The 17,236-nt window shown below is 59.3% G+C and overlaps 1 protein-coding gene across 1 annotated transcript in view; it reads right to left on the reverse strand.

The window, feature by feature from the left end:
- The window catches only part of HSPG2 (heparan sulfate proteoglycan 2), a 200,523-nt gene that overhangs the window by 69,796 nt on the left and 113,491 nt on the right, over positions 1-17,236 (reverse strand). The window contains exons 53-55 of the mRNA XM_075060406.1: positions 10,031-10,183; positions 8,665-8,681; positions 7,434-7,514 (exon numbers count right to left, since the gene is read on the reverse strand). Coding sequence (XP_074916507.1) covers positions 7,434-7,514; positions 8,665-8,681; positions 10,031-10,183 — 251 coding nt within the window. The remainder of the gene's footprint in view (positions 1-7,433; positions 7,515-8,664; positions 8,682-10,030; positions 10,184-17,236) is intronic.

The raw sequence follows: 17,236 nt of genomic DNA on the forward strand, positions 1-17,236 counted from the left end.
ACGCCCGCGGCCAGCGGCTTCGTTTGACTCCGGCCGGCAGTCGTTCAAGTGCCGATCAGCCTCTTAGCTCCCCGCCAAGATCTGGGTTGAGCTGTATAGTCCGTCTACGCCCAGACATTCTCGTCGGCAAGGACCTTCATCGCCTTGAGGACCGGCTGCCCAACCCCGCACCGCCGGTGCGGTGTGACTTTCTAAGGGCAAGCCGACCCGCATGAGAGCCACCGCCCCGATTCTCCGGCCGCACGATCTCGCTCCGAGCACCGATCCAGTTCACGGCACCGATCCCGTCTCCAGAAGGGAGGTCTCTTCGAGAGCGGCCGCTGCAGTTCCCGGCACCGCTCTCCCCGGGCACCGGCCTCGCGGGCGCGATCATCTTCACGTCTGTCCGGTACTCCCGGCACCGTCCGGCTCCAGCCATGCATCCGGCACCGTGACTCGAGGAACCGTCACGGCACCGAAGGTCCAGATCCCTGCGAGCTCCCCGGCATCCGCGCTGGGGGCAGGTCCCGGTCCAGATCTCGGCACGATGGCTCAGCACCGCCCCTGCCCGGGAGGCCGTCGCCGTCGAGGCGCTGGATTCGCACTACTCGCGTTCCGCCCCCCCGGGCCCTCTCGCAGGGTTCAGTCTCTTCGAGGACGGATAGCGTCTACTGGACGTTGACAGGTCGCCGCCTCTCCCTGAGGGTCTACCAGGAGAACGATGGCCGCAGCAGTGGCTTCTGGACGCCCTGGGCATACAACAAGCCCGGGTCTCAGCAATTTCCGCCACGTCCGGCCGTTTCAGAGCGCAGGGCTCCAGAGGCTCGGTATTTCTCGCCACCGCCAATCCCCTGCAGAGGAACGGTCTCCCTACCCGCCTGAGACTAACCCCGCAGTGCCAGACAGTTCCCACTCTGAGCCGCACCCTGATCTCTCTCTTCGGCATCGGGTGCTCCTTCCGGGGCTGCTTAGCCGGGGTAGAGGACGAGGAGGACCTCTTCCCAGGAGCTGGTGCCGGAGACGGGCGGTGCCGTTGCGCTTTCGCGGTGCCGGAGGGATCCGGTGCCTGAGCCGTGCTCAGTGCCGACACCGCGGGGTGAAGTGCCGCTTCCATAAAGAGCGTCCGGAGGCGTTGGTCTCGCTCCTTCTTAGTCCGCGGCCGGAAGGCTTTGCAGATGCGGCACTTCTCTGGTATGTGTGATTCCCCCAGGCACTTTAAGCAGGCGTCGTGGGGATCACTGGTGGGCATCGGCTTTTTACAAGCCGAGCACGCTTTGAATCCCGGCGAACCAGGCATCCGCCCTGCGCCGGGCGCGGGAGAGGGCTAGAGCCCCGATCCCGCTAACTAACTACTATATATACCCAACAACAACTATAACTACAACTATATAATACTAAATAAACTACAAATAACTGTAACTATAACGATAACGAGAAAAGCTAGGGACATGGAGGTCAGCTATGCCGCGCTCCACAGTTCCAACGACCGACATGGCGGTAAGAAGGAACTGAGGAGCGGGCGGGCCGGCAGGGGTATATATCACCCGCCATGGCGGCGCCACTCTAGGGGGTGGCCTGCCGGCCCGCTGGAGTTGCTAGGCTAAAAGTTCTCCGACGAACGTGCACGCGCGGCACGTACACCTACTGGAATGGATATGAGCAAGCACTCGAAGAAGAACTGCTAGTTCAAGTGGTTCACCACAACCCTCAGGGCCCCTGGGTTGGGACCTGGAGTAGAGGGCGGGCCCAGGTCCCTCCCTCTCCACTCCCCTCCTCCAAGGACACTAGTGGAGTAATTAAGAACCAGTTCAGAGGCAAGCAATAGCGCCCGGAACCTACCCCAGAGAAGAGAAAGCGCGAGACCCAGCAGAACAGTACCAGCAATTTGCCACAGTAGGAAGTGATGAGATTTTGCTGTATGGTTGTTACTGAACTATGTTGTAAGTTTGAGAGTCTCTACTGCTAGGTGGTGACCCACTCCCTGAGGAGTGTTATGTGACCATTAATCAGCAGGGGAATTGTAAACAAGGGATTTACAATGCTGTAAGAGAGCTGCACAAGCATCACACAATGGGGGATTGCTCAATTCTGTGACTCAGTAAAGCCCACCAGGATGTGCCTGGGCTAGTGTTTTCCAGGCACATGGATTGAGGATATAAAATAGGGAACAGTGGCATAATTCTTTGGCCTTTCTCCTCCCCTACTGTGATGAAGTGTGTGTGTGTGTGGGGGGTCTTGTTTTTTAAATAGTTTGTTATTACAGAGGACTGGCGACGGAACTTGGGACCCCAGCCAATGGCCTAGAGAATGGATATCCCAGAGCCTGGTGACCTCCCGAAGCGGGAGACCGAAGCACCGAGGACAGGGTTTGACAGAGCTGGGCTGGAGCCTCCGTCTCAAGGTGGGGAAACTGTATCCTCAAGCCCAACAGCTGAATTCCAGAAGAAGCTGCAGGAGGATTCCTCCTTGGAGAAGCTGAGGGCCTCGCTGGCCACAGCAGTGCAGGAGCACACCATGTCAACATGATGAAATGGAGAAGTTGGTGCTGGCTGTGTATGGGCAGTGGGGAGGAGTAGGGAGAGCGTCCCTGAGGCTGGGGCTGACCCCTCACTGGAATCAATTCCACTCAGACCAGCTAACCCTGCCCAGCAGGCAGAGATCAGAGAGGTGCTGCATTCATACCAGCAGCTGTTCTTCAACCGGCCTGGGCTCACTAACCTGGCTGTCCACCGGGTGGAGATGGGAACTAGCCCTCCCATCAGGTGTTCCCCATCCAGGGTCACTGGGAAAACAGCCCAGGGCCTGGAGAGAGAAGTCGGGGACATGCTGGCTTTAGGGGTGATCCAGCTGTCCACCAGCCCCTGGGCCTCACCCGTGGTGCTGGTCCCCAAGGACGGGTCGATCCAGTTCTGCGTGGACTATCGGAAGCTCAGTGCCATCACTGTGCCTGATTCCAACCCCATGCCTGGGACCAATAAGATCCTAGACAAGTTGGGGGTACCTGACTACCAAAGGCTACTGGCAGGTGCCTTTGGACCCGGAGCCCGGGTGAAGTTTGCCTTCACCACCCCAATAGGGCTCTTCGAGTTCCTAGTCCTGCCTTTTGGACTCAAGGGGGCACCTGTCACCTTCCAGTGCCTGGTGGATCAGTTGCTAAGGGGGATGGAGGACTTTGCTCTAACATACATTGACGATATCTGTGTCTTTAGCCAGACCTGGGAAGAACATGTGTCCCAGGTGAAGAGGGTGCTGGGTCGCTTCCAGGATGCAGGACTGACTATAAAAGCTGGAAAGTGCAAGGTGGGGATGGCCAAGGTGTCATGCTTGGGCCACAAGGTGGGGAGCAGCCACCTGAAGCCAGAGCCAGCCAAAGTGGAGGCCATCAAGGACTGGCCCACTCCCCAGACTAAGAAGCAGGTCCAGGCTTTCACTGAAATGGCGAGGTACTACCGGAGGTTTGTACCCCATTTTAGCTCCCTGGCAGCTCCCCGCACGGAGCTGTGTAGGAAGGGAAAGTCAGACAAGGTGGTCTGGACCGAGCAGTGCCAGAGGACTCTCGCTGCGCTGAAGGGAGCACTTATCCAGGGCCCGCTGCTGGTAAACCTAGATTTTAATAAACCCTTCCTGGTGTTCACGAACACCTCGGACACAGGGTGGGTGCAGTGCTGATGCAAACTGATACTAAGGGGGAGAGGCACCCCATTGTGTACCTGAGCAAGAAGCTGCTGCCCCGGGAGCAAAACTACACAGCCTTTGAGAATAAATGCCTGGCCATGGGGTGGGCCCTTAAAAGCCTGCAGCCGTATCTATTTGGGTGACCATTCACCCTTGACGTGGCTGCACCAAATAAAAGGAGCTAATGCCAAGCTGCTGAGATGGAGCCTGCTCCTCCAGGGGTATGACATGGAGGTGGTTCATGTGAGGGGGAGTGCCAATGTTATAGCTGATGCTTTATCATGGGGCGGGGGCCCTGAACTTCCCCAGGTCACTGGCTAAGTGACCCCGCTCAGTTCAGACTCGAAGGGGAGAGAGATGTGACAAAGTGGGGGTTTGTCTTGTTTTTTTCCTTGTTTTTTCAATGGTTTGCATGCAGAGGGAGCGGGACTCACCTTCCCTGGGTGTTCCTGGTTTAATGAGGTGAGGGGAGAGGGAGTCTGTTGTTACAAAGGACCGGCAGCGGAACCTGGGACTCCAGCCAATGGCCTGGAGAATGAAGACCCCAGCAACTGGTGACCTGGCGACCCAGCTCAGGAGTCACAGCCTGTTCCGGCCAGTGGGCGAACAATGGACTGTAAAGAGAGGGTCCTGGTGACCTGACCAGCTGGTTCCAGACAGAGGGGGCCAGAGGACAGAAGAGAGGAGAGGAGGCCAGGCGACCTGGTGTATGTGGATAGAAGAAATGGACAGAAGGGGCTTGGGGCCGGGGATATCGGAGGCCCAGCTGGGAAGCAGGGGGGCTCTGGGCTGGAGAGGGGGAGCAGGCAGAGCCCCCCCTGGATGCCAGGAGACTGGGATGTGCTGTGCTGAGGGAGGCCTGGTCTGAGAGGTTCCTGTGCTGGGTTCAAACTCTCAATAAACCCTCCTGTTTTACGCTGGCTGAGAGTCACTCCAGGCTAGAGAACAGGGCTGCATTATTCCCTCTGAGAGTGGACGCTCCGGGGGTCCAGAGCAAGGAGACTCCCAGAGGGGGCCCACGGCAGAGACAGACGCGCTAAGGCTCAGAGAAGTGCAGCTCCAGGAGCTGGAGGGGCCTGACCCCGAGAGAGAGTGGACCCCTGAGAAGGGCTGTCACACTGACGGGGGTTCCCCCCCCAGGGACCGCACGGAGCCAAGAGTGGGCACGATCTGTGAGTCTGACACCCACCTACGCGGGAAGCAACAAGAGCACTGGGAAGACAAAGACTTCACCTGAGGAGACTGGTCCAGGCTCAAGGGAGAAGCTAGTATATTAAGAATTGTATCATCCAGTGGGGTGAGAAAACTGCTTGATCCAAACCAGGTTTCAGATACAGACTGTGTGATTACCTTTTATTCTCTTTGGTAATTAGCTGCGACATTTTGTGCCTAACACTTATAATCACTTAAAATCGATCTTTCTGGAGTTAATAAATCTGTTCTATATTTTACCTAAAACAGTGTGTTTTGGTTGAAGTGCTTGGGAAATCTCAGCTCAGTTTACAAAGGCTAGTGTGTCCCCTCTCCACATCGAGGGCGAGGCGGACTGGTCAGATACAGCTCCGGGGTGCAAGGCTGGAGAGCTGGGGGAATTTGGCTGGTGCCTTTCCCTGGGTGATTCATGAGCAGCTCAGGGAGCATTCATGCAACAGAGCTGGGTGTGGGGCTCCACATGCTGTTGTGCTGAGTGATAACAGCGCCTGGAGGAGTTTGCTGCTTGTCACTAGCGAAGCATTGAGAGAGAAACCCCAGGCTGGAGAGTAAAGGGAGCACAGCAGTACCCAAGTTCAGGGCCGTCCCTAGCCATTTGGGTGCCCTATACAGTCTCCCACCCTCCCCCCGCCGGGGGGGAGGGGGGGGCTGTGTGGGGCACCTGGCCTTTCCCCCAAGGTCTTGGAGACACGAGCTGTGGGAGGCCACTTTTGGGGGCCCCTACAAGCCCAGAGTAGCCCAGGGGATTAGTGGGGGGCCGGGAGCAGCCCGCTCTGCTTCCCTGGCCCCTGCCATGTTGTTTGGGGGAAGGGATCCCCCACTCACTGGCAGTGGCGGGAAGCAGAGCGGGCCCCAGCCCACTCTACTCTGCCAGCTCCCAGCCGCGGTGCTCTGCTTCCTGCCGCCGGTCCTTTCCCCAACTCGAGCGACATGGCTGGGGCCGGAGCAAGGGAAGCGGAGTGGGCTGGGGCTGCGTCTCTCCGCTTCCTGACGCTGGTGAGTGCGGGGGGCAAGCCTTTCCCCACATTCACTGGCACCGGAAAGCGGAGTGCCGTGGCTGGGATTCGGCGGAGTAGAGCAGGCTGGGGACAGGTTGCTCCACTTCCCGCCACTGCTGCTGACTGTGGGGTTGCTGGGGGCAAAGGTGGAATGGGGGTGGGCCGGGGGTGGAGCAGGGGAGAAGGGTAAGAAGCAGGGCGGAGGGCGTTGTCTGGGGCCCCACGCCCCACTAGGGATGGTCCTGCCCCTTGCAAGGGGGCCGGCCGAGGGATAGGGCTGCTGTGTATGCAGCATGCAGCTGCCTAGGGCACCATGAAATTTGGGGCAATTTGGTGCCCCGAATTTCATGGTGCCCTGCGCAGCTGCGTATGCCTAAGGACGGCCCGTCCCAAGTTCCAGGGTGTACCCCGGTGATCCCGTAGGGTTGCCAGGCATCCGATTTTTAACTGGAATGCCCAGTCGCAAAGGGACCCTGAAGGCTCCAGTCAGCATCGGTGACTGGGCTGCTAAAAGTCTCGTCGGTGGCGCAGCAGGGCTGAGGCAGGCTCGCACCCTGCCCTGGCTCCACGCGGCTCCCGTAAGCAGTCGGCATATCTGGCTCCTAGGCACAGGAGCAGTCAGGGGGCTCCGGATGCTGCCCCCACCCTGAGCGCCAGCTCCACAGTTCCCATTGGCCGGGAACCACAGCCAATGGAACCTGTAGGAGTGACACCGGCAGGCACAGGCAGCACGTGGAGTCCCCTGGCCACCCCTCCACCTAGGAGGTGGACATGCTGTCTGCTTCCAGAAGCCGCGTGAGGTAAGCACCGCCTGGCCGTAGCCCACACCCTGAACCCCCTGCCTCAGGTTGGAACCCCTTCCCGCCCCCAAATCCCTCCTAGAGCAAACACCCCACACCACCTCCTGCACCCCAAACCCCTCATCCCTGACCCCACCTCAGAGCCTGCACCCCCAGCCACAGCCCTCACTCCTTCCTGCACCCCAACCCCCTCATCTCCGAGCCCACCTCAGAGCCTGCACCCCCAGCCAGAGCCCTCACTCCCTCCTGCACCCCAACCCACTGCCCCAGCCCGATGAAAGTGAGTGAGGATGGGGGGATGGAGTGAGCAGGGGGGAGGGAAGGGTGTTCAGTTTTGTCCAGTTAGAAAGTTGGCAACTCTATGATCCCATCACAGGGGGACCCGTGTGGCTCCCTGCAGAGGGGCTAGGGGATGAGATGGGGGAGCCTGGGCATGCTAAACTGCATCCTGTTTGTGCTGGGGCTCGGGCCTCTGCTGTGAGTGCCAGCGGGCTCTCCTGAGCTAACCCACTGCACAGCAAGGATCTCCTGACAGCCTGGGCTAGGTGGTACCAAGACAGGGGCCAAACCACCCCCTCCTCAGGAAACAGCTGTGCCCATGAACTCATGGCCGGGGCACTTTGTGCTGGAGCTCAGAGTGGCTCCTGGGGCCTGGGCTGCCCACATGCTGTGAGCCCCAGAGCCCCGGGCTAGCGAGGGAGGAAGAGCCATCAGGGGAAAGCAGGAAGCCAGCACCCAGCCCAGCCAAGCACAAGAGCAAGCGAGCTACCTGCCAGAGCTCCTGGACCCGCTGCTGTATCTCCTGCAGGCCGGTGCCTTGAAAGTGAAGGAAACCGTAGGCAGAGAGAGCCTGGCAGAGAGAGGGCGGGAAAGTGACAGAGCGACAGCAGCCGGGGGGGGTGCGTGTGCCCACGTGCGTGACCGTGGCCGGGCGTGAAAGTGCAAAGCCCCTCCTCTGACCAGCCTGTCCAGTGGAAAGCGGCTCCCTCATGGGAACAGGCCTGGGACCTGGCACCATCAACAAAACTCTGAGATCCCAGGGCCCTAGGTCCGGCCTAAAGGCGCTGAGACACAGCCCGAGCCCCTGCCGGCTCCCACGGCCAGTCCCTGCTGCGCAGCACTCGCCCCTAAAGAACATAGAGCATGGCCGTGGGCGGGCATGACTGGCTCTGGCTCTTGGCTGATTCTTTCTTTGGGAGGAGGAGGACCCTTGCCAAACGAAGTCCCTACCAGGGGCTGGATACCCAATGGGCTGCCTCAGTATGGCCTTGTTGGGTGGAGACTGCAGCCCCAATTGGCTTGCTATCCAGCCCCTGCTCACCGCGGGTGGCACCTGCGGGGTCCCCAGCCTGAGAAACCGACGAGAGCAGCTTCTGGACACCAAACGAAACCCATGCGGAGTCCCGCCCAACGTCTCCGGCTGGACCCACGGCACCCCCAGCAGGCCAGGCCACCCCAGCTCCCCTCCTCACGCCCTGCCTCACAATCTGCGAGCCCCACACCCCAGCCTCCCACTGACAGGCTGGCCCCCACCCCAACCCCCGCCCTCACCCCTACAATCTGCCGGGCTCACGCCCCGGCCCCCGGCCTCACCTTCCAAGCTGCGGGCCCCACGCCCCGGCCCCACCCGAAACCTGCTGGGCCCACGCCCCGGCCCCACCCGAACCAGCTGCCCCACGTCCAGCCCCTGACACGCTCCGCCCTGGCCCACCCCCAACCTGCCGGCTCCAGACGCCCAACTTCTGAGCTCTGAACCCTGGGGCCTCTCAAACTGCAAGCCCACCTGCAATCACTGCAACCATGCCTCCCCTCCAAAGTGCTATGCCCCCAACACCTCCGCCGCCCACAGCCCTGCCCACCCCGAAGTGTAGTCTGGGGGACTTAACCTGGGGCGGAGGTGCCCCCGTGCTGCTCCCCAGTTGATGGGTGCGGTGCGGGAGCCGCAGCCTGCAGTACAGTCTCCTGTGGTGCCCTCCTGCACCCCTGTCCGTCTGGCTCACCTGCACCTGCGGCACGCCTGCCACGCGAACAGCCAGCAGGTACAGCTTCGGGAGTCCCGGAGGCCCTGGCTGGGCGTCACGCAGGGGCGACCTGCGTGTGTATGCCACCATCTCCCACCCGCCATGCCCTTCTCAGGCACCTCTCACGCTTGGCAGCAGCCGGGGAGGCAGATGAGACCGGGGCATCATGACCTCCGCAGCCCAGCACAAGGAACAGGGGACACAGCATCCCCACCCTGCAATTCTGGCCCCACTCCGCTTGCCCCTGAGCGCACCGCCCGCTGCACGGCACGCGCTGAATTGCTGCCTCCCCCACCGCCCACTGGCCACGGCACCACACTGCCAAGACTGCCGCTGGCCACGGCACACGCTGGCCACTGCCGCTGCCATGGCACCGCTGACCGCCCTCCCTCCCCACTGCCGCTGGCCATGCACACACTGCCCACTGCCCGCTAGGCCAGCACATGCTGATCGGCCCGTCCCTGCTGCCCGCTCCATGGTACACGCGGAGCCTCCCATCCCTCTTCCACTGCCATGGCACACGCTGACCGCCGTCCCTCGCCCCCGCTTCCATGCAGACGCTGACACTCGTCCCTGCCCCCATCACCTGCTGGCCATTGCACCGCTGACCGCCGTCCCTGCCCCCACACCGGCTCCAGGCACACGCGACACTGTCCCTGCCCACGCGCACACTGGCCATGGCACACGCTGACTGCCTGTCTCCCCGCCCCCCCGCTCTCCGTGGCACATGCTGCCCGCCCGTCCCTGCCCCCGCCGCCCACTGGCCATGGCACATGCTGACTGCTCGTCCCTCCCCCGGCTCTCCATGGCACACGCTGACCGCCCGTCCCTGCCCCTGCCGCCCACTGGCCATGGCACATGCTGACTGCTCGTCCCTCCCCCGGCTCTCCATGGCACACGCTGACAGCCCGTCCCTCCCCCTGCTCTCCATGGCACATGCTGACTGCCCGCCCCTGCCCCCGCTGGCCATGGCACACACTGACCACCTACCCCTGCCACCCACTCTCCATAGCACATGCTGACCACCTGTCCCTCCCCCCGCTCTCCATGGCACACGCTGACCGCCCCTTACCAGAAAATTCAAATATCCCTGCTCTAACCACTAGCCCATCCTGCACCCCTGCTCCCACTGCTGCTGCTCTTGCCCACGCTAAGCGGCCAAAATGCTGGAGCCTGCGCAGCGCTTGGTGTGTGGAGCCAGCATCTGGTGGGGTCCCCAGCCAGCGAGAACAAGGGTTGCTTCTGGGGTCCTGCTGCAGCTGCTTTGATGTAGGGGTGCAGAGCTGGGGCAGGTGAGGTGAGATCTCTGGGCCAGGGCAGGCAGCAACTGCCGCAGTGTACGTACTGTGCACTTGCAGGAAGGCCCGGGCCACGTGCTGCCCTGCGCTGCTGCGCACACGGCATAGATACTCCGCCTCGTCCGAGGGCTCCACAGCAGGGAAGCGCAGAGTCCCTCCCTGGATCACAGCCTTGCGGGATATGACACCAGCCTGTCCTCCTGCAGTGAGCCAGGCCAGGAGAGATACAGCATTTAATGCCCTGTCTCTCAGCACCCCAGCCTTGCACAACCTGCCTCACCCCCACGCAGGGCCGGGGGCCCAGAGAACAGCTGAGCTCACAGTCCATGGCTGGCCTGGCACAGCACAGCCTGGCCATGCATCCCCTGGGGCCAGAGGCCCCGAGAATAGCCCCTAGCAGCCCATGCTGGGTGGCTGAAGCCCATCACTGCAACCCAATGGGGTACACGTGAGCCTGCCGTCTACGCAAAGCTGATGGAGAGACTCTGGCTCGAGTGAGAAGGGCTGGGGATACCCCTCCCATGTCTCCTGCTGACGCAGCCACAGGCAAGGGCAGCAGGTAAACCACTCTTCAGGGAGGCTAGCCCACAGCCCCGTCCCAACTTGAGGCCCCGCTCCAGCCCTGAGCCTCCCATCCTCACCCAGGGCCGGCGCAAGGAAGTTTCACGCCCTATGCGAAACTTCCACCTTGCGCCCCCCTAGCCCTGCAGCAGCTCCTCGCCCTGAAGTGTGCCCCCCGCCCCCGCGGAAGCATCCCACCCTCTGGCTTGAGGAGCCCTGCAGTACCTCCCCACCCCAGCTCACCTCTGCTCCGCGTCCTCCCCAAGCACGCTGTCCTGATCTAATTCTCCTCCCAGGCTTGCGGCGCCAAACAGCTGATTGGCACCGCAAGCCTGGGAGGTGGGAGAAGTGAAGCAGCAACTGCGCAGTGGAACCCCCAGGCTGCCGGTGGCACGCTGACCCAGGCATGGGTGGCAAGTTTGTAGAAATTTTGGTGGTGCCCAGAACCTGCCCCCCCCAAACTCCAACCCCCCTTGCTAAGGCTCTGGGAGGGGTTTGGGGGGGAGCGTCTGGGGTCAAGGTCCTAAGCTGGGGATTAGGGTGCGGAGGGTGCAGGCTTTGGGATGAGTTTGGGTGATGGTCAGGCTCCGGGCTGGGGCAGGAGGTGGGTGCAGGAGGGGGTGAGGTTGCAGGCTTTGGATGGAGTTTGGGGCGGCTAGGGTGGGGTTAGGAAAGGGTAGGAGGATGCAAGGATCTGGGAGGGAGTTTTGGGGGTGGGAAGGAGTGTGTGGGATAAGGGGAGGTGGTGCATGGCTCTGGGAGGAGTTTTGGGATAGGAGGGAGTGCAGGGGATGATGGGGGGATGGAGGATGAGGATGAGGGAATCATGATGCAAGGATGGGGGCTCAGGCTAGGGCAAGAGGGCTGGGGTGTGGGATGGGGCTGTTGGGCAGGATATAGGTTCATGAGTGGGGGTGCTGCAGGGCTGAGACGGAGGATAGGGTGCAGGACTGAGAGTGGGGCTGAGGGATGAGGGGTTCAGCTGCCGGGGTCGGGCTCAGGGCTGGGAAGAAGATTAGGGTGCAGTGAGGATGAGGCGTTGGGGCGGAGAATGAGGGGTTCATGTCTGCGGGGGCGAGGGCTGGGAAGAGGATTTAGGGTGGCAGGGGATAGATGGACGGGGTGAGAGGAGAGGATTCATGATTGGGGGTGCTCAGGGCTGAAGCAGAGGATTAGGGTGTGGGGGCTGAGGGGTTGCGTGTGGAGAGACTCCAGGGCCTGAGGGCAGAAGCACAGGTAAGGGCAGCCGCCCTGCCAGTAGGAGTTGGGGGCTCTAGCCCCTGGAGAGAACAGCAGTTCTGCTGGAGCTGCATGCTAGCGTCCAGCGTACACAAGATACAACTGCGTGCAGGCTGGACGAGGTCTGGCCTTGCCGCTGACTCCCTACGCCTGTCGCAGGCTGAAGCGGAACCTACGAGCCGGGAGCGAGGAGAGACAGCCACGGCGGGGACAGAGCCAGAACGACAGTGATACTGAACGGCCACGACCCAGGGGCATGGTCAGAAGGAAAGACGCGAGCATCTACATCACATCGAACAAGCGCTTCACGGCAGCAGAGCCCTCGGCACGAAATTTCGTGGGTGTCTCGACGAATGCTTATCTTGACTGTGTCCGCTGCTCGAGCACCGCTAAACATAAGACCCGTCCACTAAATCACAGAAGCCGCCTCGAGGCGTCGCTGCAAAGACTGATCCCCGGAGCGCACAATCTGACGCCAGAGGGACACTCCCAGCCGATTTTAAGGGCCGGCCTGACTCTGAGCCCGGTGATCTGTCCTGTACCGGTCTTCCAGCAACCCGCGCGGCCGCAGCTCCAGGGGCGCATGCACTCGCGAGGCGACGCATAGGATATAAAGCAGAAAGCCGTCCTGACACGCATGGGAGACAGTGCCTTTAAAATATAGGAGGAGTGTTCTGGTTAGGGGGAGGCATGCTAAGCTCTTTCTACGATTCGTTCCGACCCATGCACACACACTTAGCGCGCACGCACGCTACATTGCCATACATGGCTAACCAGCTGCATACCACCATAAAATGGTATGCCAACAACGGCCCTTCCCCACCTCCACCCGTAGCTTGGGAGAATACCTTGTTACTTGGCTGCCTAGTTGGAGCATGAGCCCCTGCATGCTCAACGCACGGGAGAGCGAGGGCGGGGCCAAGAGCCTGGGTACGGAAGGCGCTTAGCATTCCCTGGGCTTCAATACTGACCGGAGCGTACATAGAGCCCGCAGGACCAACGCAAAAGGAGTCTTGTATTAAGAGAGATCGTAGTCTAGGTGTTGCAGAAGCGTTCAGCTGCAATCTTCTCCATCTGCTCGTCCAGCCCGGCTACTCCGAAGTGGACAGTGAACTCACACCATGCAGAACCCCAGCAGGAAGATGAGTAACTCGACTATAGTCTGTTGCATCAGGCCAAGCACGGCTGAGTGGCCCCTGATGTACGGTTCTCTGTGCTCATTTCCCTGCCCCGACATTGCACGCACACTCATCCCACCTATGCCCTCACCGGCACCATACCACGGCACACCCAGACCAGCAATGCCCACAAGCGAGCGGGCGGGGGGGACCTCACGCACCGCTCAGCACATGCGCCATGTAGGACTCACCGCTATGGCCTGGCTGGACCAGTTCAGCTGTGCGACGGCTCTGACACACTGACGTCAGCCCGTGAGCAGGACAGGCGGGGCAGTATGCGCAGAGATGATGGCGTGTATCTACTTGTACTTGCAGGAAAAATACACATCATGAGAGCGCACTCGGCGCACAAGTGCGCTCTCTTCAGCGAGCAGGCGACTCAACATGGTCCCTGTATGGGCAATGTACTAACCTAAGTACGGGAGTGCCTAGCATTACACTGAGTCAGACGCCACGCATCAGATTCAGGTCGTACCGTCGCTCGATGAGAGAGCCCTTTCTAGGCCTGCACGCATGGCACACATTAGCCTTGCTAGGCCTCTCCAGGCCTCTACATCACAGTAACACATCCAAATGCGCCCCACAGAATGGACCAGAGCGCACGCACCATGCACACCCTCACCACAGTGCGCCCATCGCCACGCACATGCTCACGCACGCACAGCACGCCCACGCCCACTGGCATGTGTGACAGCGGAGTTAGGGCACAAGCGCCTGCTCTAGTGTGTCGACCATGGAAAGCACAGTGTTGTGGGTCCATATATTGACCCAGGCCTAATAGGACAACAGGATTAAGCGAGGCCTCACGGTTGCTGTAATCCTGAGCACTCCATGCGAGCAGGACTCAGAGAGACACATACAGGGATCGCCAAAGAGCTAGAGCTCAGTCATGGAGACATCCCTCAGGTGAGGTAATGTCCAAGGACCGATGCTCATATGAGGACACCCTGCAATGGACTGACAGGACTGAGGGGGCAGGAGATCTAATGCCCAACATTGCGAGACTGGAATATCGACCTGCACGCAAACAGGAGCACAAGTGCTGGAGCTAGCTATATATAGGTGATGTATCATTAGGGAATACAATATTCTGAAGGCCGACCTCATGGGCAGTGCAACACACAATGCACGTGAAGGATGCTCTACCTTAGAAGAAGTGGGCGCCAGGACAGGTGGCCCATGACAGGGCGCAACCCTGATGTGTAGCTCATAGATACTTCTCCCTGCAACTGACTAGTCAGTGCGTCGTTGTCAGAGAGACGAGGGAACCAGCGACTGAGACAGAATTCTGTCGAGGTTCAGCAAACACTCACAATCACACATCTCACACGACAATATCACATGACTCTCGACGTAGCAATCTTTGTGCCAGCATTTGCCGATAGAACACAGCGCCACTACCTCACAGGAGAAGGAGTCATTCTCAGCAAGGGGAGCAATGCCTAAAGCGCGCAAAAGCCATCAGCACAGGAGCTCGCAGTCCAAAGCCGATGACTCTCCAGGGTGCCGATCATGGGAGGGGGCTTCCCTTGTTAGGATGATAGACCTGTTGGGGTGAGAACTCTCACCTGCTCTCCGCAGCCTGATACAGATTGACTGAGTGACCGTGCAACGGGCTCCCCGGGCTGCGTACCCTCTGAGGCTCGAGGATAACCCAATATAGCGTTGTGGTGGTGGCGCAACTGGCACGTGCGCCAACCCTGTGACGCGGCTGAGACCCTCTGGGCGCGCACCACGTGCTGTCTCCACTGAGCGCCCCAAGCGCCTGCCGACCGCAATGCGGGGGCGTAGCGGAGGAGTGCCCACAGCACTGTATGCCGTCAAGCCATGAGATGCCGCCGGTGAGAGCGACGTGCTGGAGGAGAGAGCCAAGGGCTGAGGCACGCAGGGAGGACACCAACCTCTTGTTGACGCTGGAAGAAGAGCGAACAAAGGACAGAAGGCAGGCGAGTCGTTAAGTTCGAGACGACGTAAGGTGCCTTAACATAAATAGGTACTGTGAGCTAATGTCCAATGATCCTACTGACAGGCCCGATAAAGAGCGATCGTGAGCTACAGCGGAGGAGATCCAAAGCACACAACAACCTGCCGAGGACAATCAGATTACACAGTTTTCCAGTTCATCCTTCCATGAAAAAGTCTAGAGGAGGAATAGCTGTGCGCCAATACCTCACTGCGAGGGGACTCTTGCGTTTGAGTACGCTACTCACGGCAGCACCAAGCTACGATCACTTGGCTATCCCTATATCTCGAGCTTCTAGAGGGATACAAGCACAGCTATGTACATAGGGCTTTATTTCGTTGTATGCTCCAGGGGCTTGTATAGTACTGCAACTATGGTGGTAGCTGCTTGGAAGTCTCCTGAAGGACCACTGCTGACAGATATAGAGGCCTGCTCTGTGCAGGTGGGGCAAGTGCTGAAGTACCAGGAGACTGCGTTCCATATTCGGGCAGTATCTATAACGAGAAGCTGAGGACTCACCACAGCAATCCTAGCCACTGTGTACATCTGAGTCATCAGTTGTGAAAACCACGTGGCACAGCAGCAATTTCGCCCTTTCATTGCGTTGCAAGTTTAGTCTTGGAAAACAATGAATTGTATCTCACCATAGTCACGTAAGAGGCAGCCGGCTAATAAGAAATACCACTGCTTGCACAGCGCTGATGATTCCTCGCGAGTTAAGAGGAGAGAAGAACGAGAAAGAACACGCGAGCAGAGAGGAGAGATAAAAAAGGCATCATTCCGAGCGACTATATAAAAAAAGCCACTTTAACACTCCTGGTAGATTAACTCTCTAACACAACTAAGTTCCCAGGGCAGGCGACCTAGGAGCTTCAGTCTAAGAGAGGGCGCAGAGGAGGAAAAACAAGATGTGTTCAATCTATCCCATGAGCCTGCTCCGTGTCACCGAATTGGAGCGGCTCCTCGATATGCTGCGTATGATAGTGTTGATATAGAGGCACTACATCTGGCATTATAGGATTAGGAGGTCATTTCTGAGTTTGTGGCCGAAGAGTAGTAGGAAGAACGAATGGTCAGTCGACATAACAACCTCAATATCAGTATGCAACAGTGCACAGAGCAGTAACACCCGTCGTGCAGGAGTCATGAGAGAGAGAATGCGAGAGCGTAGCTGAGTGCGAGCTAGCCAGGCCACTGCTACAGAGCCATCTTCATTTCCTCGCAGTTCTAAGCCCTCACTGCTGTGAGTAGCGATAAGGCGAGGTCAGTGCGTCATGAAAGAATCAGACTGACCGACCTAGCACAAGGGAAGGCTTTGGGGAGAGACCAGCGCCAGCGCGTAAACAAGAACCCTGGGTTATAAGTCTTGGTAGGAGGGCAGCGAGATCATGAATCTAGCTGTAAATTTGAGCTTAAGGGTTCAGTGCTTAAGCACACCAGATTTTTGGAACGCTAAGGTCGGGCAGATTGGGAGAGCATTAAGAATAGGGTGTCTTGAGAGATGGATCATAGAGCACAGGAACTGAGCAGTCTGTCTGGTGGGGGAACTGGAAGGGAGAAGATTTAAACAGAAGTCAGCACCCAAGATGGACTTGGCTCGAAAGTCACGGGATTTCTTGGATTTCTTACAACGTGATTACCTGTCGACAATAAGAAGCTGGCCTATTTTATCTGGACTCGCTGAAGAGCGCGTGCTGACTGCTAAAAGTAGGGCAGGACCTCGGCGTCCCCAGGGCAGAACTCGCTGTGGAAGCGCATGGAGGGGCAGAGGCCTGAATGCTCAAGGCCAGACCCAGGAAGATGGAAGCTGTGAAGTTATTGCCCTGTAGACAGTCTGCTCAGCAGAGAGGAACGCCCTCCCCAAGTCCTGCTGGCTTCATAGGATGGATACAGACCAGGCCAGAGGCAGCGGAAAGTGTAAGCAGGAGCCTTCCCTGCAAGGGGGGACGCAGCTGCTATAGATTTAACAAAATAGAGCAAACCTGAAGCCAGTTGGAGAAACCAGCTAGTCAGTTTATGTGAATAAACCCCCCTGCTCAGCAGACATGTGTGGGAGTTGAGCGGAAGGTTTGGCTTGGCAGCAGAGAGCAGTTTGAAGAGAGACAAAAAGAAAAGTTGGAGAAATGCGTGGTGGCTGAGAAATCCAAAACAAAACCGCTAGGGAAAGGGGCACCTGGCTTGTTCAGGGCTGAGGCAGAGGATTAGGGTGTGGGGGGCTGAGGGGTTTGCGGTGTTGGAGAGACTCAGGGCGAGGGCAGAAGCACAGGGTAAGGGCAGCCTGCCCTGCCAGTAGGAGTGGGGGGCTCTAGGCC

The sequence above is a fragment of the Chelonoidis abingdonii genome, chromosome 23 (assembly GCF_003597395.2).
Source record: "Chelonoidis abingdonii isolate Lonesome George chromosome 23, CheloAbing_2.0, whole genome shotgun sequence".
Lineage (NCBI taxonomy): Eukaryota > Metazoa > Chordata > Testudines > Testudinidae > Chelonoidis > Chelonoidis abingdonii.